At 35.6% G+C, this 26,702-nt stretch overlaps 1 protein-coding gene across 1 annotated transcript in view; it reads right to left on the bottom strand.

Annotated features, from left to right (window-relative positions):
- The window catches only part of VPS13C (vacuolar protein sorting 13 homolog C (S. cerevisiae)), a gene marked incomplete at its 5' end in the record, with an annotated part of 91,157 nt that extends 65,466 nt beyond the window's left edge, over positions 1–25,691 (bottom strand). Inside the window, 20 exons of the mRNA XM_010285641.1 lie at positions 231–345; positions 495–687; positions 1,739–1,881; positions 3,712–3,806; positions 4,405–4,540; positions 5,738–5,800; positions 6,250–6,421; positions 6,730–6,836; positions 7,580–7,707; positions 8,038–8,095; positions 10,621–10,701; positions 11,414–11,473; positions 12,000–12,059; positions 12,918–13,027; positions 15,156–15,221; positions 17,394–17,456; positions 19,870–19,971; positions 20,742–20,837; positions 21,608–21,650; positions 25,648–25,691. Coding sequence (XP_010283943.1) covers positions 231–345; positions 495–687; positions 1,739–1,881; positions 3,712–3,806; positions 4,405–4,540; positions 5,738–5,800; positions 6,250–6,421; positions 6,730–6,836; positions 7,580–7,707; positions 8,038–8,095; positions 10,621–10,701; positions 11,414–11,473; positions 12,000–12,059; positions 12,918–13,027; positions 15,156–15,221; positions 17,394–17,456; positions 19,870–19,971; positions 20,742–20,837; positions 21,608–21,650; positions 25,648–25,691 — 1,935 coding nt within the window. The remainder of the gene's footprint in view (positions 1–230; positions 346–494; positions 688–1,738; positions 1,882–3,711; positions 3,807–4,404; positions 4,541–5,737; positions 5,801–6,249; positions 6,422–6,729; positions 6,837–7,579; positions 7,708–8,037; positions 8,096–10,620; positions 10,702–11,413; positions 11,474–11,999; positions 12,060–12,917; positions 13,028–15,155; positions 15,222–17,393; positions 17,457–19,869; positions 19,972–20,741; positions 20,838–21,607; positions 21,651–25,647) is intronic.
- Between the last annotated feature and the right edge of the window lie 1,011 nt (positions 25,692–26,702).

Raw genomic sequence — 26,702 nt, 5'->3', positions numbered from 1 at the left:
TGCATCTTGAGTAAAGATTTACTTTTGTAACATTCTACTGATTTCTCACTGAACTCAATGCTCCTCCCCACAAAACATCCACTAATCCTCAAAGTCAAAAACTCAAGGAAAAAACCCAATCATGCTATTTGGCCAGCAATCAAAACATAAACAAAGTGTTTAGAAAAATCATATTGAAACATTAAGACATTCAAGGGTTCACCCTCAGGTGAGATTTGTCATTATCTTACCTGTAGCAGTTCTCTCCTTGATTTCTTCCAGCTTCATTAATGTGGCTGATGTTAATCTTTCAAGATCCATTCCCTTACTTGTCTGAAAGAATTCTACCATCGCATTTATTGTTCTCTTTTTAGGAAAAAAAAAAAGACAAACAAGAATTATCAATATACAGAAGTCACTCAGTAAAAACTCAGAACTAGATCTTGACAGAGCAGAGAGTAACGGCAGAGAAAGAAGAATCAGAAAAAGAGGTAAGAGTTCTGGTTACTACTTACTGCATCATATTTTATTTCCACAGGCTGTGATTCAATAGTAAGACTCTGGTCAGCAGTACTATCCTCTGGGTTAACATTAAACTCGATCTTAAGTAGAGAAGACTTGCTATCCCCTATGGAAGCCACAAGAGATGGTATAATGTTTTGTTGTCTCAGGCCTGTAACATACCAGTTTTCAAGCTTCGCTTCAACCCTAAAGAGGATGAATAGTTAAATACACTTAATTAGAATACAGAACACAGTTCCATCTTGGCAAGACAAGCAAGGTAAGAAAGCCTTTGATAAAAGTCAAACATGATTAGCCTCACAGGACTAACATACCATGTGGTTAGGAAATTGTTACATCAATAAATTGGAAAAATAAATAGGAGGCAAGTTGTTCACAGCAACACAAGGGAGGTATTTCCTTTTTACCTTCTGCAAGATGGACTGAATATAACTTGCAGCTCATGTTTATTAAGAGAATCAGTTGCAAGAGACAAGAAAGGCAGAATATTTATACTACAGTTGAAAAAGAGTAGGAATGTTACCTATTACATATTGATTTCAAAATCAGTTACAGATTTGTGTTGGTGCAAATGGGTATTCTTTACTGACAGCTTCCCTGACAATAGTGTTAAGTGGAGTCAGCAGAAAAATACCTCTGAAAGCAAGCCATGGGAACACGACCAAACCACACAAACGTCATTCATCCTCAGAAGTACCTATTAGACACGAAACTGATTTTCGGGTCCTGGGTCTCCACCACTGGAATCCCTGACTTCAAGAAGCAGCACAGTTTGGACATCAGTGTCACATGCCTGGCTCCACTGAGAAAGCCTAATTACATCTTTCCAGAAACTTAAAATTGACAAAACTATCTGTTTTGTCAAAACTATTTGACAAAACTACTGCTTCGGTCTTGCCAACTAAATTATATGGCACACATTTATGTAAAATATTCCCAAAGCTCTTTTTATTTTTGTGCAGCATTCAGGCTGCACCTTTTACAAACCCCAAAATGGTTTTAGCAAAAATATTTCAAAAGTCAGCAGCTGAGCTAGTGATCTTATTCCTTTCTTCACTCCAGTCTATGTTATTCACCAAATTACATGACCATAATTTGTCAGACTGCAATTGCAGGATGCCCATAAATTGAAAAGTCAGTATACAGCATAACGCACTATACAAGAAAAAATGTAAAAGGTTGGGATGGGGGAGAGGAAAAAGATGTTTCTACAAAAGGAAAATGCCAATCCAATTACTTTATGGCTTGTGCTCCCGGGCGCTGTGATATTTTGGTACTCAGATCAATTATTTGTACTTTAAGAGTTTCTGCCACGTTCTTGTCTTCTTTAATTGTAAGAGAAGTGCTTAACAGCTTCAGTGTCACAACATGGGCCACATACTAGCAAGGAGGACAGAAAAAATTGGAATTAGTCATTTTAATATGAATAATTTTTCAGACCTCACAATTTCAACAAATCTAATGAAATGTGGTATTTAAAGCTCTTCCAGTTGGCTAAGGTAAGAAACATATACCTATGTAGGAAGCGAAATACAGTCTTTCCTTTCTTTCAACACTTATCAGTCATTTCTTGAACATAAAATAGCGTATTTCAACAAATGCAGAGCAGACAATCTATATCTCTCTTCAGGATTCAGAGAAGGTTTTTTTGAATTGTGAAAGCAAGTGTAGCTAAACTATACTCAGTAGATAGCTGGCAAGATCAACAAACAAAATCGTCATAATCCCATCACATAACTATAGTTTAGAAGACATTCCATATATGCCTTTGTTGTTCTTGCTGCTGAATGTTATCTCTCGATCTTATCAAGAAAGGGTTTTGGCTGCCTGACACACGTACCATCTTATCACTGTCAATCAGCAACTTAAGAATCAAATAATACTTCCTAACTGAATTTAAAACCTGCTCCTTTCTTCAGGATACAGGGAGAGATGAAAGCACCTTTACACTTAATTTGTGCAAATTAAAAATGGAAGTTTTTCTACACAGGTAAGCAAGGAAAGCATGAAGCAGAAAGTAAAAAAAAAAAGGCACCAGTATGGGGCACTGTTTGGGCTCTCTTCTTTGTTGCTGCAGCTCTGCTCTTTTCAATTTGACAGGAACACAAGTTCATACAATAGTGCACAGGCCTCCATGTTGCTGCTCAAACAATTCTGAACCTCCCTGTGTGAGGCATATGTAAGCTTATAAAAATTAAATTTAACAAAAATATACCAGACTGGAAAGTTGGTGTTGAGTGGGGCAGTGGGGAGGCCTGTTAGGAGAAGAGGCAACATCCGCCTTGAAGGAAATAGTCTTAATGTAAAAAATGCTTCAGTAAGTGATGAGCAATGTAAAGCAGAACAACCAGTCTTGTTGAATTTAAAACAACCATGTAATAGCACTCACAGAAAGTAAGTATACTAAGAGAAACCTTACTATTTCCCATTTTCTTAGTTGTCTACTTTCTAGCTTTCTGCCTATAAGCCTTCTCAAGAATACTATACCTGTAAAGTTTTATCTTTTATTCCTTTGCTGAACAAGTCAAAAAAAATCTGTCACAAAAATGTTTAATTTTATGCTTTCCTTTGTATAGCAGAAAAAGAAGTACTACAACTGAAATCTCCTATTAATCATTACAAACATTTTCCTAAAAAACGTAACATGATCCTTCTAACAAAAGCATCCCTGAAAGTTATAAACATTGGGTCAAACAGGAAATAATCACATGCTAATGTTCATCTTTATATAAACAACGACTATTCAATCATCAGAACCAAAATTACTTTGATTTTTTTTTAAAAAAACAAAAAGACTATACAGACTAACATAGTTGTCACCACAACAGACAGCAAGAACTAGATGCAATGAAAAAGCTAACATGAAATCTTTTTTCATTTACAGTTAGTTTTTTTAATTCTCTTCCAAGTTGCAAATAGTTATCTATTGTCCAGTTTCTGTTACTTCTAAATAACTCCAGATTAGACTTGTGCACACGGCAGAACACCACCAAAGAAAACACTAGTCATTCTTTGTGTTTTCTGAATATTTTTTTTTTTTATCTTGTTTGTACATTCAACATAGATTTGGCTTGCACGGACACATTCTTGCACATTCTACTGCTTATCTTAAGGCTAACATGCGTCAGAAAAGGTTTTTTTGTTTGGTTTGGTTGGTTTTTTGTAAAAATTTTTTTTTTTTTTAACCCATCCCCTTAAGAAGTTGCTTACCTGGTTTGGTAAGGAAAGGTGATGGGAGCTGTCACTATATCCAATAGCAGTAAAAAGCTTAGCTTTCTCTTCTGGTGTCATTAGTTCATCAATAGCTAAAAACCAAAAACCCAGAAAAACCTACACTTTAGTTAGTAACGCTAAGCATTTTTCCTCCCATTTGTTTTCTACTGTACTTAAGTTCTACTGACACATTCCTTTGATACTTCATATTGCACTAAGTTCCATATTGTAAAATAATTTACACAGCAGCAGTCTTTGTATATGGCGTTACGTATGTAGCGTAGAAATCAATATAATTTACATTACAAGAGTACCCATAATTCCCAATGATGAAAATCACTTGGAGGAGTACTATTAGAACAAACCTCTGGTCCAGACAGCAAATCACCAGAACATAGTATTCCAGTCATTGCCTATTACACTACAGCTATAAGCTCGATACTCCTCTCCTTGCCAAGGTTCTGAAATGCTTAAGGCCATTTCAGGAGTATGCTTTATTTGCCAGCTGAATATTCATTAACAGTAAGTAATACTATAAAAGGGATCAATAATGTGTTGCACTGTTTATGCCATACTCTCTCCTCCTGCATAGTCAGACACAAAACATACTGTAACTTTCTTCTTAATGGATATAAAAAACTTCAAGTCTCTATAGAAGTTAGTGCATTACAGCCTACAGTCTACACCTACTTTCAGGAACAGGTGATTCTTCATCTTCCTTTTTCCTAGACTCTCTTTTACTCCAGAAACCACCAAACCATCCTCCACTTTTTTTTTCTACTTCAGTGGTTTTCTTCTTCAGTAGTTTTCTTCCTGATCTTATTGTCTACAAACCAGCCATTAAAATACATTATTAAAAGAATTACTATGGTGTTTGGTTGGGGTTTTTTTCCTGTAAATAACACATGTATGTATGCATGTTGAACAGACATTTAACCAATGGACAGCAACACCATCCCACAAGGTATTAAGAACACTTTGACTCACCAGACAGGAGCAAAAAGAAGATGAGGGGTGGATGAGGGGGCAGGGGGTGTGGAAACAAGCATCTATTACTTTTACTTTGGACATCTTTTTTCCTACAGATTTCACCAGCATGTAGATTACAAAAAGGCACGAACCACATGAAAAGACAGTATTTAAGAAGCTACAAAAAGCAATTACATCCCTTAAATCTAGTAGTAACAAACCTGAAGACTGATCTTGTACCTTTACATGTATTTAATACTTAATTTGTAGTCAGGTTTTCACATTGCATTTTAAAAATCAAGGTCTGACCACAAATATCTCAAAAATAAGAAACATCACTATTATTTTTTCATCTTTGTTTTACATATATTCTAGATGCATAGACAAACACTGAGGCTACGTTGGCATGAACAGTAATTATATGATGCAACCACAGAGGTTAATTTTCATGTTAGGAAAATAGCTACCACTAGCATGCTTCTCACAAGACAATTATTCTGAGCTTGCCCTATGTGTTCTAGGTGTTTTTGATCTTAACTGCAGATACAAAATTTTCATAATGTAATATGCAACTCCTTCTTAAGCATCACAAATTATTTCCAAAGTAAAATACAGCTACAGACTTCATCTATCTTTTAACAATTTTCTCAGAGTTGTCTTTTAATTAGATTGGCTGTCCCCTCTTTTTGAGGGTATCTAAAGGTGTAGGTAGGATGAGAATAGATGTACATGTTTGATCTTGAACAGTTGCAGAACCAGTCTTGAAATAACAGAAGTCAAAGGAAGAAAAGAATTATTAAATCATCACCTTTAGACAATTGCCTGAATGGTACAAAGTGGGTAACAGTAACATTGGGCACACACACCAGTGGGTTTTTGGAACTGGTTTCCAGTTTGGAAATTGATTTCTTCTTGTCCGGGAAGGATAGGAAACTTGCCTTCCCACCTCCCTATCCTATCATACTCATCAGCACAACTTTTTTCAAGATACTATCATGACAAAACCATCTTATTTGAAATGTTACGATATTATTAAACAAAAATTACTTCTTACCTCAACTTGTGCTTGTTGTCTTGCTAAGATTATATTGAAGACATCAAGCTTTCTTTCTAGGTCCTGTGAAAATGTATGATGAGATCATTTGCCTCAAACACATTTAGGAAAGGCTCACCACTACAAATTCTCTACCAGTTCCTTTTTATTTACACTCCGATTTCTTTCTAGACCCACTCCTTTCTTTCAAAGGTATACCCCCCGCTGAAGTTCATTAAAAGATGAAACCTCATGTTAGGCAGTCTAATTTTTTTTAATAGATTTGTCTTGTACTTCATTAAATGCATCCAAGTTCATTAATCCGCAAGCAAAAAGGGTTTATTTAAATGGCACTTCATTAGCATTTTCTGTCTTTCCACAACAGGTTACACTGAACCTCAGATTAAAATGGTACTTCCACAAAAGTTTTGTGCTCTCGTAAAACCACCAACCTTGATTACTTTCATGTATATTTAAAGAATTATTTAATAAAGAGACCAAAACATACTTTTTATGAAGAGAAAAACACATACCTGAATTTGCTTCTGTGTTTCTTCTGACAGTTTACTCTGTGTAAGCTTATTCTTGTACATACTTTTGTAACTCTTCAGAAGCTGCCTATGTTGTTTTATGTTACTCCATGACCACATTCGAGTATGTCTTTTGATGTGAACTTCAAGAACACTGTTACCTGCATATTTCCACCTACAATAGTTCCACACTTGTGAGCAACTTCCCATTCCGCTTGTGCATTACAACTTAGAAGTTACAGAGATAGTTTCTTAATATGCAAACATTACGTTTACCACTTCTCATCCGAGTAACTTGGTTTACAAAATTTTTAATGGTTTCAAGATGACTTTTGAAAAATGGACTGAGGGCTTATATTTAATGCCTGAAGAACTATAAATCTGCGATCTAGTTTTAAAACTACATTTAACCACAAACGAGAATGAAGAGACTGGAGAGGACTCCAGCATCTCCCAAAGAATGCATGAACGTACACAGCTTACCATTGTCTGGCATTTTCATGAAGAGATACATTTGGCCTAAATCTTCTGTACGGTGCATTGCGAACCATGTAGTCTATGGACTCCAGAAGTTCTATCATGCTGAGGTACTAAACACAGAAAACCAAGTTTCTTAGCAGACGTTCAGATTTTGTTGCACACGGTACTTAAGAGTACATGTATACCATGGTCTTCAGTATTCCCCAAACTATACAGAAATTTAACGTATATTAAATTGTATTTTAAATATTTACTTTAAATTTAATAAATTATATTTAAAATATTTGCATTTAATGTATATTAAATTTAAATTTTAAATCTATGCATTTTCATTAGTCCATAAAAGTGGACCAACTATGTCCATTGCTCTCAAAGGACACCACCATATAAACTTCTGGTTTCCTTGCAAAACAAAACCAATTTGTATTTCTGTTAGCCTGCTCAGCACAAAGTCTCAGGCTTTCTCAAACCAACTGTATTCTCTTAATTTGTCAATACACAGTTTCCCCAACTTTAGAACTGCCCTTGCATTAGTTAACCTTATTGGTACTGTTCTGAACTCAGATTACACTCTGACATCAAAGGAATGCTACTGGAAGGGATGAATCTAAATCAGACGGTCCCCAGAGGGTCCGTAGATAACAGGGTCAGAGTGTCAGGATCTAGCACCAGGAAGTGCTTGTTACACAAAGGGAAAATGATCCTACACTTTTTCCACAGTTACGGCTAAACAGCTTAGACAGTCTACTTGCATATATGCAGAAAATTCCCAAAGAACAATGTTTTTAAAAAAAAAATTCCTACAGTTCATCACAAACTGAAATAAGTGATAACGGATACTAAGCCAACTTACCTGTGGCTTAGTTAATTCAATGACAATTCTCTGTACTTCTACATTACAATCAAGCTTGGGAGTTTTTAGTTCTACTTCTGCGTAAGGGTTGATATACAGTCTTGCAGAGGCTGATATTGGTCTAAAAACTTAAAGATTAAAAAATTGAGATTAATTTTATGTTTACAATTAAAGTATGGGAAGCAATCTTAAACTACTCCTTTCCACCGCCTGATACATCAGCCACTTTGTACTGATAATGGGTATGCTCAAGACCCACAGACTCAGGATGCAATTCTTACCAAAAATAAAGATAGCCCAGCAGTAGTCAAAAAAGCATACAAGCTCTCATGTGTTCTATTTTAGGTTTTTGTAAAATAAAGTTAGTATGGGCATGCCTTGCCTGCAGGATCAGGCTAGGCTGTTGTATACTACCATGCTCAGAATAGTTTATATTCACTCATTCCTAGCTTACTTACTATACTGGTAGTCTTGAGGCTGGTTACCACTACATGGAATTCCTCTTTTCAGTTGGTCCTGTAAAGGAATATGATACTATCTAGCAATTGATCAAGAGTGTTGCTTGTTTACAGTTCTCTAAGCTTTGAGTACATCAACTTAAAGTTCACTTGTATTTTGCAAGGACCTCCTCCACGTAAATGGGAAAGCTAATATAGCACAAGCACTTAAGAGTGAAGGGTTTAAATACACCAGATTCAAAGAATTCCAAGTTTCTCATATCAGGTGGAAGATTAGCACAGTTTTTATTCAACTTCTGTTTAAATCTTGCAACAACAACTAATGTGTATCCATTCAGAAACATATCTCGCGTAAACTCAAACATGTAGCATAATTGATCAAGCATTTGTTGTTAAATTCCTTGAAGGTACCAGAAGTATCTATTCACATTCTACCCTTCCTCATTTTTAGCACATAAGGAGGCCACTTTAGCCTTCTGGTATTCTGCAGGTGCAAGAGGAAGTAAAGACAGAAAGAAGTCAGGAAAACAACAGAACAACCTAACAGGCCTGAGAAATATCATGCTAGAACCGAGTCTTAATTCAAAATTAGTCTGTCTGATGCTATAATTCTTTGGCAATTTATCAAGAATGCTACAGTCATGCCCAAATATTTTATGTAGTTTCAGAATTGCAATGGCACAATCAGTTAAAGCAGGAGGCCTGCTTTTAGGAAGATGTACGTATTAGCTATTACATGAAGGCAGATGAAGTGTTTGTTCCCATTATATTTCATAAAGACTATCAATACTAAGTATTGTTTTTACAAGGAAAATATTTTGCAACTACAGATTTCTTCAATCTAATCCTTTTCCCAGTTCCTTATTTAAGAAGTGATTTGTATTTTATAAAAGGTACACTTTCTCATTGGGAATATTTGTATTTCAACCTGTTTCCTATCTGCTGATCTATATTAATAAAAGCCAAATTTAAATGAGATTAAGTATAAAAGAGCTAATCTCACAACCAGCCCTATACTCCCGTTATTTAAATATGAAGACTGTTGTACGGAAGTAACAGATTGCTACAGATTACACAGCTTATTCTTACTACAACATAGACCAATTAGCTACGATGATATATCTGATTTCCTGACAATGCTTAAAATTAAGACCAAAACAGCCTGTCTGGCTGGAAAATCTAGCTTTCCAGGAAACAAGCTACACTAAAAATTACATATAAAAGGTATTCAGGCATTTAATACATATAATCACAGAATCACTAAGGTTGGAAAAGACCTTCAAGATCACCAAGTCCAACCATCAACCCAACACCACCATGCCCACTAAACCATGTCCCGAAGTGCCACGAAAGAGGATCTGTGCCCTCAGCCACAATTCATGTCTATATAACTGCCCTATTCATACTGCCAAAGTTCTCAGTTCCTCTTCCAGGAAAGTAAGTTGGAAGATAACAGCAATGAAATGAAAGCAAAACAAGTACTTCATACAGTATTACAAGTTGCAGTATTCCACTACCCATCTAGCTAGCAGCAACTCAAAACATGAATTAATCACAATAAAAAAAATAGACATAGCCTCCCAGAAGCCCCCCGCCCCAATCTGATTCTATTCTTTACCTGTAATTACCATTTTAAGATATCTGCCTCTCATTCTGTCTTGATACACCCTCACTGCCCTCATGCTGTCTCTCACCTGCACTGGAACACATCATCTATTTCTCTAGTCTCTACACCACCTGAAGTAGCTTCATCAAGTTGGAAAAAAGCATTTCCAGTACCATCTTTTCCATACAGTCTATGTTAATTATGTTCTACCCAACCTCATTTTCAAAGTTCATCATTATTCAGTCCTACTGCGCATTCCACATTTAAAGCTGTGACCATCTTCCGTCTGTCAGGCACAGCATACTCATTCACCCATCCACAGAACTTATTCTACTACAGCTCTTCAAAATTTTGCCAAAGCTATTTCCCAGAATAAGGGTTGCTGCCTTGAAGAACGACTACATTATGCCCTCTGCAATTTTCTGTTTCTTTCTTTAGGCCTGACAATGGATACCTACCTACCTAAGCTTTGGTTTATTAAAAAACAAAAAAAAAATTTTTGTTTTAACATCTTGTTCTTCTATCTGGCTTCACTCTATTGATTAATTTCAACCATGCAGCTTAGGTAATCTGGATAACATGTGATATAAATTCCTGTTCTGATAAAGACCTAATATTCTGATTTTTTATTAATTCTATGATTATTTACTATCTCAATATTGCCTTTTTCATTACAGTAGCTATGTAATAACTCATATAGCCCAGATATTTAGTAAACAGTACGAAGTCAAGATGAATATGCCAACAGAACATGATTTTACAGACACAGTTTCTAAAACCTGTAGGGGTTGATAATATACACATTTCACAAAAAAGTATTAGCTATCCATGGCGCAATGGATTAAGATATGACTCTGGTATCAGAATACAGTTGACCATATGTGTGAGGAGTGGGGTAGAAATTAGCATGGTGTAGTTTTGAATACTACAACAGCTAGAGAATATAGTACTGGTTAATGCAGTTTCTTCTACGTTACCAGTATTTGTTCACGGGAGCCATGATAATACATTTTGCTGTGCACATTCCAATAAGCACTAAGGCTGTCCAGGCACAAAAGCTGCAGAGGGGAAAAAAAAACATTCAACAGATTCCATTCTCAGTATTCAACCCATTCTATGAACTTCACTTTCCATTTGCAAAACAGAAAACAAATGACAGCAGACTAGACAGCAAATCCACCACTAGCACTGAGATAGATTTAATCTTATAATACTATTTTTGAAGTGAAAATTGAATTGCTGAAAAGCAAGTTCTTAAAGTACACGAGTCCATGCACATCCATTAAATAAGACTCTGGATTGCAGGGGCAAGAGTGCACAAACCCAACATTTGGCTTAATAAAGACGACAGAACTATTAAACACTTCTTATATCATTCCTATAATTTCTTAGATCTTTGCACACTCTGCTTAGCTATCAAACCCAATTACATTAGGCACACAAACTAGAGTAGGAAATGGCAATTTGATAACCTATGTGAAATCATAGTTACCATGCAGACTTGCTGTGTAATGCATTTAACGAGGGGATCAGTGTTTGCCTTCAAGGGAAGTTATTTAAACCATGAAGTTCAAAGCTATGTTTGTGCTCTACTTCTGTTTAAGCACACAGCAAAATTAAGGAAAACAGGAGAATTTGCAAAGCAAACTATTTTTCCAATTTTTATTTAGAACCCCAGATTACTTCTCTCCAAGATCAGTTCCTCTATTCACTTGCGGGGCGGGGGGAGGAAAAAAAACACAACAAACAAAACACAACAACCCACATTACCTTGTATATTATTTTTGCAGCTTCATTCAGAACAGAAGGTGTCCAGTTCTCATTTGTTGTCTAAAAGTTCAAAGTGAAAAAAGTCATTCTGTGCATCTTATTTGATATATTTGCGGTTTTATCCTATACTTTCAAGCACAGAATGCATCATTTTGGTGCTACTTGATTACAGAAGCCATTACCCTACCCATAAAATCCTTAACATTTAAGGAAAACAGGGGTTCACTGAAATTTTTTGCCCCATTTCTCAAAAGGCCTGGCAAAATACCACATTCTGTATCAGCATGATGTAATGTTTGCCCTAATTTATTTATTAGGCCTGGAATAACATGCCCTATGAAAGTAACCATACTCAGTTTTAAAGATCAGTTGGATCATAAGAACAAATCACTAGTCTCAAAGTGTGATGTTCCTCAATTGTCTTCCCTTCTGCTTGCACAAACTTGAAGTCCTATTTGTGCGAATAAAAGATTGTCTTACTTCCAATTGCATGCATACTTCCATTATATTGTCTTAATACGTTACTTTTCCTTTCTGCTACTCCAAAGACAAGTAAATCAAAAACATGCATGCACACACATATTACCAGTAAACTAAGCTCGCCCAATGTCATTCCCAAGGAAATCGGACACTGTGGATCTGTGATCTACGAAAAATAGAAAAATAACAGCTATTTATTTCTCTTGCTGCAAACAGAGATCTATCATTTAATTAAAGTTGACTGAAATCCTGAGCTGCTTTGAGGCTCTTCCTTTGCTTAATTATTCTAGCTGAAGCATTCTTGGAACACCCGAAGTTGGGCCAAAACTAGTATGGCTGTAGGTGTAAAGACTTAGGACTTCAATGCAAGCTGAAAATTTCCTTTTGGCTTCCAAAATCTTCATACAGGAGAGAACTAAGAACTACAGAGTACCACATCTCAGTCAGCTGTATTATTTTATGACTTCCATTTCCCCCACCTTTTTAAATTTAGTTTCTCTGAAAATAGTCCCAAAATAAGTTTGAGAAATACTCTATAACCAATGCTTTTCTTTTAAATTCAGTAACCTCATCACAAACTGCTTTATCATTTTCCTAAAGGAAGCTGCAAGCAGGCTAGAATACCAGTTTGGTTCATATAAACACTCTCATTTATCAATTAAGTGTTTACAACTATTGCTTTACAACTCGTCTGTAACCCCACCAGTTTCTACCATTCTGGACTTTTTCAGGAAACTGAAAAACTCTGTACATCAACCGCACACACTAACATATGACAAACAGCCACCATCCACATTTAGTGAGCAAGGCACCACTGGAAAATGCAAAAGAGAGAATACCTATTTCACACATCCAAAATATTTCTGGCTTTCAGTTATATCTAGGGTACTTTATTTGAAAGGTGCAGAACAAACCACAGCAACTTTTTCAAAGTGGCAGATAAGAGTTTCTCTCTATGGACTAGACAATCATGACTGCACTGGAATCCAATTTAAAATGAAGAGAATATGTTCCAGATACTTACATCATCTTCGTATTTAACATGAATGCCTGTGATTTTGACTTGCACATTTTTTATAACTTGAGTTGCAAGCTTTTCTAAGAAAGTATCTTTCTTCTCCTCCTTTGGTTTGTCTAAAATAGTAATTTAAAAAAGTCAGGATTCAGTGTAGTAGTTGTATCTTGAGTTTAACCACACCAAGAGCTATACTAATGTAAATTTCATGTTTACTCTAACATGAATACTTAACATTTAAATTTTCACTTATTTAGACTATATATTTGCATTTTTTTCCTTTTCCATAAAACCATATTCTGAAGATGTGATGTTAGCTATGTGCACACAATACAACCATAAGAAAATTTATGTCTAAGTTTCAGTCAAAACAGTTTAGCTTACAGCAAGTTCTTGTTTAATATACTTCTCCCCACTCCTTCCAAGGTAAAAGGTTCTCTCAAGAATCCCTCAGCAATTAACTAAGGGCTTCACAAGCAAATAGGTATGACTGTAATTTAGTACAAAATACCATTGAATAACCACGTAAAGATGATACTTGCACAACAAGCCTTTCATACAACACTGTCTGAGAAAGTTAAAAAGATGGCATAGCATAAGTGAAAACAAACAGTTACTCTGAAATACTCAATTTCTTCCATATGGGACTTGCACTGTGGCCATTTAGGCTAGGTCCGTATCAGACTTTGCTATTCCACGTAGCAATACTTGTACTTCTGCTGAACAAGATAGGGTAGAAGAAGTTGCATACCCACAGAAATTCAGTATTCCTCCCAAGACAAATGTACACATGCCGAGGCGGGGGGGGGGAATATTTACAGTCCCCCATTATTTAATTTCCTTTTGAAATTAAATATTCTCTAAAAATATTATCTCAGGCTGAGCGCCTTAACATTTTACCTAAAATATGGCTAGATGAGCTGCTTGTTCTCTAGCTATCTTTACAGGCTTACTTGTCTTTTTCAGCACCCACCTTACGAAAGAGGCTATCCCAGTGAAACGCCACTGATTAGACTACCAAGCTCGTACATTTTTGTTGGAAATGCTACAGGTGGCTCAAGCTGAAGAAACGCTCATGGCTATCCAAGTAGAGAGAAATCAGGACTAGAGGTTTTGACTAAGCGTAGGGTTGCATTCCAAGTTTGACCTCTCAGCTTACTTTAAGTGTTTGTAACTCTTTAAATATGCAATGCACACTGAACACCACAGATATATAACTTTGTATATCTTGCTATAAAAATGAGGATTTTTTTTTTTTAAGCTCTAAGAGAAGTTCAGGAGATTCCTTTAAAAATTAAGACTCCTCTATTGAATGTGATGGAGCACTAATTTAGACAAGAAAGCATTTGATCTCAAACAAAAAAATTAGTCAGGAATTCAGAATAAACAAAAATATTCTATCACTTTTACATACAACTCACATTTCCTCCTATTAATCATTTCTTCACAACTCCCACTCCCTATTAACAGAAACCAAAACAATACTGAAAGAAAAAAAGGCAGAAGTGCTTATCGAAGCTTCATGACCTTCAAGTGCAAGCAAGCAACCTATTAACATTTTTCCAGCCAGATGCAGCTACCAGCAGCAATAAAACTTTGATACATTACAAAGCATGGTCCCCACAAAGTTTTCACTCCAGTTACAAGTCTATGTTGCAGCTTCCTCCAAGTTCAAATATGTAACAGTACAACCACATGGGATATGGCAACCCATTCTTGGTCACATGCTAATACTTAAGATCTGCACGTATCCTTTTAGCAAAAAACATCTATTTCATTACTGCCAAAGTATCAGTCATAACACTATGCTAGCTATTTAGAACAGAAGCTAAAAGGTGCTGAAAAAGACTGTTTACTGGTATACCATTAGTATCACATGTACTTTACATAGCTGTTACTGGAATATTGCAAAAATTAGACTAACAGATCTCTTCCACATGCAGTTTTTCCAACAGTCACAGTGAAGTGCCACTAACCAGCCTAACATGTACATTTTTGTTTGAAATGCTACAGATAGCTCAAGTTGAAGAAACAGGCACCCAAGCAGAGAGAAACAAGGATTCGCTTCAGTCTTATTTCACCCAGAGAATGGATAAAGTGCAAAAAGAGCTCTCCCCAATCTACATTCTCTCAAACAGAAGGAAAAAAAAGATATCAGTGAACGCATATCCAAGACTAAGAAAAACGAATCCAAACAGAAATCAAAAAAAGACTTCAAAAAAGTCAAAAACCATAACTTTTACCCACCTTTTGAATGACCACGACCTTTAAAGGGTCTCTTAAAATGCTTTTTGTACTTTTTACGCTTACGTCCTTTTTCAGCGCAAGCAATTTTTTGGGAAAAGGATAAAATTCAAATTAGTAAAGCAGAAACGAAAGAAAGCACAAGAAAAAGATGAAAGAAAGCTTAGTTTGTCTTAAAGCACAATGCCTTAGTAAGGTCACATTAAAAGCTTTTAAAGAATTTCAGGTCAGTTAAGGAAGCAATCGGCTACTTATCATACCACAGAGCCTTGTTTTTCATAACTTATGTAGATCCGAATTCACTTTCGCAGAAGCAACTAAACCTCTTTTTTTAAAAAAAAAAAGCACAAGTAATTCAAATTCAAAGCTCAAGTACACTATGTAGCCAGTAAAAACTTTAGACTAAATAACCAAATATCTACTGGATCAATTGTCCTGCCAATTGCAAGGTCAAGGCATTTAGTTCAACTTTCATATATTCCTTATGTAACATCTCAAGAGTTTGAGGAATCACAAATGATCACCAGGCTTCTCAGCAAATACATCCCCAGACTTCTTCATGAGTAGATTGCATAACATAATTCCAGTTCACTTGCGTACAAAAGAGAGCTAAAAACAGAGCCATGACTGCTTATTAGAAACCCTGGTGAGTAAGGTTTTCTGTAATCCAAGTGTTTGTCTTTTATTTAATGATCTCGGGCAAAGGCATAATTGTAACTGAACAGTTAATAATATACACATGTGGAGGAGAAAGAAAACATGGAAGTTTAAATCCAGAAGAGGCTTCTACCATACACGGGCATAACTTCCAAGTTAAGATATTTGAGATGTACATGGAAACCCAAAGAGGACTTTTCAATGTGATGCTCATGCTAATCAGCAGTATGGTATGAAAGCTATCCGAAAGAACACCATCAATAAAACTGCAAAAAAGGCATACAAAAATGATGACTCTTTAAAAGCTTTATATGAAATGAAATTCTATTATTTACACACAAATTATGACCCACACAATCACAACCATTTCATGAATTAAATTAATGCTCACATCTTTTCCACATTTCTAAAGAAAACCAGTTTGGTGAGTTGCGTTGTTTCTTTCCCCTCTCTGGCCACTACTTACCGGGAAAAGAACTCAGCAATAGGGTTGCCTGTGCTTAACTTTAAGACATTGTGTCATGAGAATGGTATATCCCACCAAAGCAAGAAGGAAGCAAGTGCAACAGTGTATTTAACTCTGGGGAACAACTTTATTTTTATTTAATTTGCATGCTTGTTCACACAAAGGAGGAGAAAATGCCTGCCTGCCAAGATTTCAACCTGTCTTGCAGGTAAGGTGATCACCCTACAAATAACAAAAAGGAAAAACCACACCAAATACAAACATTTTCTTTTGGATAGTTCCTTTTAACAGTACAAGTAATCCTCTATAAATTATATTTTTAAAAGACCGCTTCCTTCACATACTATTGAATTTGTAGTTCTCAGGCTTTCACTCCCATGTATGACAAAACTAAGGCAACGTGATTTTCCTCTTTATTACCCACATCCATTACTACGGAGAAACTAAATGTAGGATTTTAAGCTAATTCTAAACCTGCGCTCAGATAAAAGCCCACTAAGTAATTTTGTCTAAGAATGAAATTTCTGAAAGTCTGGTTCAGGAAGATAAAAATATAGCAGGTGCAACATAATAACAGCTCCTCTGAATTTCAATGAAAACTGTTTCCTTGCCTAACTTGAGAACAACCCAAATAAATGGACCCAGGGAAAAGCATACTAAAATGTCTTCAGCCTGCTATGTTTCATTTTGCCTGTCCATGGTTTCAAGACAGCCTGAACTTCCAGTATCTTAAGCGTAGACACTTCAAGTAAGGGTGATTACCCTCTATTCTCAAAACACCTAAAGATAGTGTTTTAAAATTACAGTAGAATGCAGTAGAATGTTGTCAGCATTTCATAACATTCTTGAGCTCAACATGGCTGATGGAAATCTTTCTAAATGGTCTCTTAGCCTTCTTGAACAGCCACTCAATAGAGACAGGACTGGTCACTGTAAGTTTCCACTTGAATCCACAGTCATTAAAATCTTATTTCTAGAACCACCAGTATGTGGATGCTTACCAAACAGGTATTAATTTCTCATTTCTGTATTTGGCTGCTTTGGGGTGGGGTGTTGTTTTTAAAAACATAAGCTGCATACCTATCATGCATGTGCAAAATGTAACCATGCATACCCACCAGGCTTGGTGTCCTTGTAAATCAGACTCTCCAACCCATACAAGGAATCTTGTGAATGAGTGCCTTGGTCCACATGGCAGCAAATAACCAAAAAAAATGCATTTTGTTTAGAGGAAGGGAATCAGCTCCTGATTTAATGTTAAATTTATAAAACTTGTATGACACGTTAGTATTTCCATTACAGTATTGTCGTAGTGACAATGTGAAGAAAACCAGCTCTATCCTGGCTGAAACCAGGACAAGTATCTGACAGCCAGGGTCACTTCAGAATATCTAGTTTCAAAGATTATCTACATAGGCAAAACCAGCAAAAGACATGAGCTGCACACATTGGTCTCCATACAAGAGTTTTGATACTGAAAGATTTTAATAGCATAGAAAACAGAAAATGTTTTGTCAGCTTGTTATCACTTCCCCATCACGCTACACTAACCATACAGTAACGTCACCATTTTGCTCAATATTTGAATTGCATGTCTAAAGAAAATATCGCCAGGACTGTTTATGCTAAGACACTCTTAAATAAATGCAAGTACTGAATCAAGATTCTAAACACATTAAGATAAGTTTAGTACTAATCACAAAAAGCAAATACAGCTGAGAATTCATGAACCGTGATAACTTTCTATTCAACGGAATTCCTAGATTAAAAGCCTACAGAAAGAGCTGAATTTCTTAGAAGTTTATAGTGCAGTAGAGCAACTTGGCCCTAAGATTTCTATATTTAGCAAAAGCAAGGGATCTGCTCATGCAAGAACTACACAAGTCCTCCTGAGTAGAATATTCTAGTACAACACCAGAAACACAAATAGCTACCACTGAGATATGATCACAGAATATTTCAAGTTGGAAGGGACCCATAAGGATCATGCTGCAGTATGAGTGAGAGAATAACTACAGTTTAAAATAATCCAACTTGAATATTCCTCTACCTTTTCCTTCAGAAGTCTAAAAGTTTAAAACTGCAAAACATGACTAAATCTAATTCTAGTTCTTTATATAAGGAGTTGAGCTACTGAGGTATCATTTTTATCTGATTTTTTTTTCCAAAAGCCTTACAAGTGCTGGGTGTAGTAAGTTTATTTCAAAAAGAGACAAGTATCACAGGTGCACAGTCTGAACTCTCTGACCCTATGAAGTGTCAGAACTGGTATTCCTCAAGCAGTGCCCATCAGGTTTCTTGTTTTATTATCCCTTCATCCCACTGCCTCTGGTGCAAAGAATAATGGCTGAAATACTGCTGCTTTACAGTAAAAGTCCTAAATAACCAAGGTAAAACCTCTACGAACGCTCCTTTGCCCCAGTATGAAGTAATGGCTGCAAAATTCACTCACTGAATTTGTCTTATCTCTCATACAGTTTCTGGCATATTAAAGTTTTTGGCAAGAAATAAAGCAAGGCTTCTGTCTTCACTGTAAACTGATTGCCAAATTGCTGTTCGAAGGAAAACTGCAAATCTCAAACTAGCAAAGCAGGAACGAGGCAGAAGAGAGTCCTGTGACTGGAAATTAAATAAGTAAAGAGATTACAAACCATCTTTTTCAAGTGTCCTAAGCATCGTTTCATTTTCAGTAATTTTTCCAAGGCAAATGACTTGCAGCATTACAGTTATTCTAGAGGTGCATCTTAAGAACCATTATACTGCCCAACAAACAGGTCTCACTTCAGAAAAAAACTTCAGTAATAACTTTTTCCTTTACCATATGTAGTTACCTGTCATTAGTTCTGAGCTTGGTTTCTGTCCAAACAAGCCTAATTTATACCATAATTTTATTAGATATTTGTTAAGAGAAAAAAACAAACCAAAAACCAACCCACAAATCAGGTTAACTGACTGAAATTATCAATTATTTTAACTTATAATTGAAAGTTTAGAATTTTTAATGACCTAGATCAAAAGTTTAAGTGAAGTTTCCTATCTTCATGTTCAATTGTTTCATGGATTATTTCCTGCTCAAGAGTCTCATTTCTCGTATCAGTCAAAACGCAGTACATCGTAAAAGGACAGCAGAAACTGAAACAAGCATTACTGTGGAAATAAAAATTTACAAACCTTACCACCCTCCTTAAAGTTTCCTTTAAGCAAAGAGCAACCTGTCACACGTACGTCTAAAAGACATGATTAAATATCTATTACTGAAGCTCTAAAGCAAGATAATAACATTAGCCTCATGCAATGCAGTGTCTATCTTTGGTCCCGTTTCACTAGAATGTCAAGAAAAAAAAAACACATACCAGATTATCAAATTCCCATTTCCAATGGAAGCTGACTAGACAAATGAATAGTAAGCAAAACAAATAACATTTCTTTCAAGCTTTAGAGGAAAAAGGCTTTTCAAAGCACTGCAGTAAGATTAGCTAGGCACTTAATAAATTTTGTTTTTTCAAGTCAGTCACAAAACAGGATTTTTTTTTTTTTCATAGCACAGTCTAAATCCTCAAATTCCAAGGGAGATTTGTATTATTAACTCAGTACCTTTTTCTGCCGCTTTCTGCAAGGCTTCCTCAATTCTTGCCAGTTCCTTTTGTTTATTATCCTGCAAGTATTTTTCTTCCTTCTCTGCATCATATTTAATGCCTGTAAGTCAAGTTGGGACAGCTTTAGTCCTAAATTTCAAGTTACATAAATGCATAATCAAGCAATGCACACCATATTCAACATTATTTTGGAAAACACCTTGTCTGAGATAAAGGCTATTCTAGGTTTAATTGCTGAAACCTGCATCCAGTCTCTGAAACTGTTATTTTTACACAGTAAGACACAAAAGGATCATACTAGTGTTTAAGCATTACTTCACAGAAGAACCTTTCTGTGGAAATTCAGACCATTAAGTGTGGTCTGTGCAATATAATGCAGGTTTCCAAGTTCTACTACACATATATTTGATGCTCCAGAAACTTGCAAGTTTTTGTAATATACCAGAGGTTCTGATTTCAGAGAAAACTCATCAAGTTGCCTGATCCTCTTCCCTCTCCCTAAAAACAGTTCTAACGGAATTACTACTTTTGATTGATGTCATTTAGAAGCAGATGAACTGTATCATGCAACAGCCAAAAGACCTAAACCATGTCAGATAAGTGGATTCAGGATAAGCACTCTTCAGAGGAAACTTGGCTGTTGAACTTGGAATGGATACAACCAAGGATTTCCATAAAAGCAACAGGTGCTGTTTTCTCCCACCCTTCTTCCACTAACTTGCCAGCGTTTGTCTAGAAATTTCCCTGAGGGAACAGAATGTAAAAATGGCAGCTTACATGAACCACTTGCTATTATATACTCAATTACATGGTACCCTTAGATACTTTTCTCTTTCATTATTTAACTGTGCTGTTGAAGAGTTTACATACTTGCTCCAGGAACTATTAGAAGATACAAGCCTTCTAGAGTTGCAACAACTGCCTCGCCATAGAGATTCTTCCAAGGAATCTTCAGACTAAGTTTATCTAAACAAAGCAGATACAATTACATTAAAAAAAAAATCTACTCTGTGCTTTGTCCAAACACCACCTTGGGCATCACAGAGCATTAGCCCTCTTGATGTCCTAAACACCTTAGGTAAGGAGAAACTGTATGGGCCTAAACATTTTATAAAGCCCTTGAAGTGATAAAACACATGCAGAGAAAATATAAACCATAGATTTAAGCAAGAAGATGCAGTTTGATTCAGAAAACTTCACATGAAAACCTGAGATCATGACCAGAGTTTAATTTGCTGGGATGAACATGATTTTCCCATGGAAGTAGAGGAAGAAATACAACTCACATTCATCTCCAACAAACATTTCACATGAGAACGCAATGCTGACCACCAGGGAAAGGAATTTTTAAAAACATGTATCTAAGAGTTACTAAACCCTTAGCATGTTTATCAGTTTCAGAAATCTTAAATTCTTCATATTCCTCAACTGTCCTTTAAAGAGCCACACACATTCTGCCTATACAAAACAGCTCCCTTGATCATCCATGTATCTGGAAAGAACCTCTCAGACATGTTTTTCGTATCAGCCTGTAAAGCTACACAAACAGTGTTTGCCAAATAACATTTTTTCATTTATACAGGGCAGTCACATTAGACTTCAGTGCTAGTTTCAACAGCAAGTACAATTACAGAGATCATTTAAGAAACTTGATAAAAGGAAACCAGAGACAGGACTGACCTTGAGGCCTGTACTAAAATTTCCATTTCAATACTTGCATTGAAATAAAAACTTACCTATTTGACCAACTTTTATTCTAAAAGGTACATCCAGTTCACTCTGTAAAGAAAAAAAAAGGTATTAAACAGATCCATGTATTTTAAAGATAAGCTAGTTTATACAGCAAAATTACTATCTTTACTTCTGTTAAAACTGTTTTCCCAGAACTGAAGTTCCAGAACAGAAACAGTTCTCCATATGACAGAGATTTAATTATTTAGCAATACTCAACATGAACTCAGGAATTCATAAATATGGTTAGGCTTGTAGAAAGCCTTAAAACAAAGTATTTACACATTTCTGGCAATTCTTTCCTACAAGTATAATAATGCCTCACTCCAAAGGTATATAGATAACATTTTACTTTTTAGTAACAAGAATTTAATTTTAATTTTTTATTAATTTGCCACATCGGTCTTTTCTTTTTGATAATAGCACTTAGCATTTACAAACATATAAAAAGTCTCACTAACAATACTGAGAAGTTCTTTGCAAAATGCCTGCCAAACATCAAGAACAAGATAGGCTAATGAAGAAAAGGAACATGTGACAAGTGAACAATTACTACTACCAATTAAAACCTCACAAAGTATCTCTCCTATACAATGTACAGCAAAAACAGGAATATAACCAAAAGAATATCAAGAACATGAGAGACGACGTAAAGAGGAAGTAGGAGGAAATTAATAAAATCAAAGATTAAAAAAATACGTTAAAACATCAAGATTCCAGAACTGTCTTCTGCTTCAGTTTTTTTTCTTTTCAGATAAGTTAACCACAATTCAAAGACCTGAAGAGAAGTCTTAATTTCAAAGATTATAAAAAGCAAACACATTTTTCCAAATGCGACAGATATTAACCTCTTCTCTCTTCCCGTGTACTAGAAAACAACCTTGACTACCACTTTTCAAAAAACTGAAAAACATTTAACAAGGCTTCTCCAAAAAAGAAGGTTAATATCTACATTAACATCTCTGACAGATTTCCACAGTTTTTAAAAAGCATTCCAAGCTGCAATTAAGAGCCTAACAACAACCAACTTTAATTGACTAAACTAGTGACAATATTTCTGTGGCTTGTTCTTTTTTGGTGCCTCAAAGAAACAATCGAAAAGCAAGAGCTATGAAATATTTTAACCCTTGTCTGGTTATAACTGCATAGTCCTAGGAACTTTTCCTTTAAATTCTTCCTGGTGACAACTGCTCTTCAGCACCTCCCAAATATTTCTTCATGCAGGCTGCTGCATGTTAAAAATCTGGTCAATAAGCTTAACTGAAAGCTTTCTTCTCAGTTTTTATTTTTCATTGGAGAGAAAGAGAAAATAGACTCACTTAAAATAGTGTGATCTCCAAGCTTTGTTTTTTAGTAGTAAGAACATGCATAAGAAGAGACTGAAACAAATTGTGAGAGCAAAAATCTCTGCTCCCGACAGAGCCAGAAGCATGCATGTAGAAGCGGATACCAGCAACCAAATCCACCCCATGTAATACTGCATTTATGACTCACAGGTGAACTCTAAGGGGGACCAGCTCAGTTTGGCCTGCTGAAAGGACATGAACATAAGTTTGACTTTGAAAAACTAGTTTTCATTAGATTAAATTCCAGACAGAGGCAGGGGAATGAAGGAAAGACTAGAAATGAAAGATCTAATAAAGTTATTGGGTACAGAGAACAGATTAAGATAAATTAAAAACTTTGACAGCATTGTGGTTTGATGTTAACATGAAAAAACATGATTTACTGAAAATACTTCAAGATTATAACTGAGAAGGAACAGGCAATATTAGCTTTTAAGACTAAGAGCTGGACCAGCTGGAGCCTGGATACAAATTAAGAAGTGAAGAAGCTCAGAGTTCAAGATTTTTGATGGTAACTACTCTAGTAATAAGCTGAGAAACATGTAATAGGTTGCTGAAGAGTTTAGGTAATAGTTTGTCATCAGTCATTTTTCATTAAGATTGAAAAATAGCATAAAGCTGAAGAAATCAATCAGAAAGAATTCATTACTATCACACTACTACAAGTTTTTAACAAAGTAAAAAAGGAACATTAATAGCAACTGCCCCATTATACTTCCATATTTTTATAGCTAAAGGCACACAAAACAACAGCCTCAAAAGATCAAAGCATGTATTTCACAGAATGATACTTCAGCACTTTGTGTCAGCAAACTCTCTCTCTAACATATTTTGGGGAAAAAATGGTTACATTTTCAAGGTGCCTAAGAATTCATTTGTAAAATAGTTTTGTACAATTTCATTTTAAAAATCTTACACTAATCTTCTCAAGTTGACTTTGCATGAGCTGAAGTCTAAATTTTAACCCAGGTCTGACAAAATCCCATTTTAATGAAAAGCTCTTTTACTATGACTAAGGAAAAAAATAGTCAGCCAGCATAACATTAAAAGTAACTATTTGCTCATCTCCCTTTTCCTACTTTTCCTACATTTGAGAAGTACTGTATCTATATACAGAAATTAAAAGCTAGTTATTTTCTGGTGGAAAACCTTAAGAGGAAACAAAAACAATCCAGACAGCAGCAGACAAGCAAACTACAAATGGAAAGTTGGACCATATCAAATTCATTTAGTTACTTCTTTTTCAAGAAGGTATACTCTAGTTCTCTAAAAATGGTGTTCAATATTGACCTTCCATTAACTACTTTTGCGTAGAAATCTAACTTAATGCAATTGTGAAGCAGTCAGTAACATCCCGTTTTCAGTTCTTCAATTTGTCTTAGCTCTCTTTCTGCTCTGGTCAGTCACATACATGACCATGCATTTTTTTCTAAGTCAGAACTGCTAGAATCATAATCAACCTTGCTGTCACCGTAAGAAGGAAAGACATGTACAAAGTAGATAACACTTCCTTCCTTCCTTTTTTAACTACCAGATTACAAAGATATTCATATTGAGAGTTTTAAAGTACAACAAAGTTATACGGAATGGATGAAATAGGCAGGTAAAATATGAAACTTCAGAACAATGAAGAGACACCAATGATTAGGTCGTACAAAGATCCAACACGTTTTCAAGTCACAGAAGAGTAACAGTTCTCTTCAGTGAAGTCTGAAGCACACTAAAGATTGCAGTAAGATTCTCTCAGTATCACAGATGCTCATTAACTCAATTAAAGAATATAAAGATCAGCCAAGTTGTTTTTCAGACAAAAATATGGGTACTTAATGCAAGTTACTTCTTGTTTTTCCTTCACTCCATCATTCCTATTTTAAAAGGAAGAGAATGGAGTATTTGAAGAACAATATTTACTTTCAGAGAGTACACACCTTAAAAATGTCTTCCCTACCAATTTTAAATAAGCACCAATTTACACAGTAAGTCGTAAACATAAGCTTCAATCCCATCAACTGATGTAGAAGGATGAACTTTTCCCCCTTCATCCCCACATCAACAACTAAGAAATGAATCACTGTCTTTCAGAAGACATCAATGAGATCAATCAATGTGCAGAACTCGGGGCTTGAAAATCCACTTATTCAACCAAAGCTCGGGGAAAAAATAAAGGAATACATAGGCCTATGCAAACCCATTATATCTAGTAAGTCATTCAGAAGCATACAAACATGTACTGCATGGACATACAAGTCAGGAGAAAAAGCTAAGACTTCACAGAAGTATGATTATACAGTAGCAGTCACAGCAGAAATTAAATCCTTTAAGTTGTACTGGATAACCAAAATAGTAACAGAAATGCACCAGTATCTTAAAGTTTTATCATTTCAAGCCTCAAACACTAGGACAGGTTGTACATGCACATATGCATAAAACACTGAGAAACTTACTTTAAAACCCTAATACTAACTTCTCAGAAGTTATTTTTCTCTTCTGAAGAAGCACACTTACCTTTTCACCCATAGCATTTTTTCTTTCTGTTCCAGTAACATGAGCAAAATTAGAAGCAATTAACCAAGGACTTACTTCCAACAGGTAGTAAAGATGGCATACTGTGTAACTTTAGACTACAGGAAGTAGTATTTTATCCTATGATTTAGTCTTTAGACCCATAAAAACAACTTTTAAATTATTAGAATACTTACTAATGCATTCTCCTTTATCTGTAAATTGTCAAGTGCCACATTACCTATTTAGAAGAAAAAGACAAGTACAGAACAAGTGACTTAAGTTGGAACAATGAACACAACTACAACCCTCCCAAGTGCACATGGATGAAATCTGAAAAATTTACTCCAGTTACAAAAACAGCATGATAAAAGTCATTAAACACTGATTAGTCAGACAAAATTTTATGGTGGAAGAGATTACAGAAATATGACCAACTTAGACATCTGCATGTTTCTACTATATTAAATACACCTGCAATAATAGGAAATCTTTCTTACTATTCACTTCTTTGTGAGTAATAATTACAGTTCTATCAAGACTAGGAAAATTGTATCCTGTTTTTGATGATTTTACACAACAAAAATCATGAAACAGTGCCACAAAAACACATGCCTATTTTCACAAACACATTAATTTTTTCTGGCACAGGCAACATAACAGGATTTCCAAAGGGAAGGCTGGCACACAGAATTATACCTGACGAAAGCACAGCAACTTAGTGCTTTAATGCTCCTTACAGCTATATTCCGTTTTTAATATAAGTATTAATAATTTATACATATTAAAATACTTACTACCGTGGAAAGAGCAAAATTAAGACAAGAAAAGTCTCGTCCCTTATGTATGGAAGGCATTCAAAATAGCCAACCTTCTCTAGATAGTACTTCCAACTGTTTTTTTGCATGCCTACAGGGTAGAAAACTGAAACATCTGATATATTCACTGAGAATAGCTACTCCATGTTATTGCACTATCTGTTTAATACGCATTATTTATACCAATAAACTAGCATGTGAAAGGCATAGCTCCCCAAACACCCAGCAGCTACACTGCAACTAAGGCCTCCGCTCCTCCTGGGGCCACCATGCATGAGCCACCCCACGCTCCACTGCACCGCAGACGGACCCGACAGCACACTCGTGCTTCCACCCCGTATACTCTCGAGAGAGGAAAAAAACCGGTTTTTTCCTTACCGAAGGTTTACTGCCTCAGAGCGCTCCGACGCCAGCGAGGTGAGCCCGTGCCTCGC

The sequence above is a fragment of the Phaethon lepturus genome, unplaced genomic scaffold, assembly GCF_000687285.1.
Source record: "Phaethon lepturus isolate BGI_N335 unplaced genomic scaffold, ASM68728v1 scaffold38244, whole genome shotgun sequence".
In the NCBI taxonomy this organism is placed as follows: domain Eukaryota; kingdom Metazoa; phylum Chordata; class Aves; order Phaethontiformes; family Phaethontidae; genus Phaethon; species Phaethon lepturus.
Note: the sequence above shows the minus strand (reverse complement) of the source record. Positions and strands in the feature narration are given on the sequence as shown.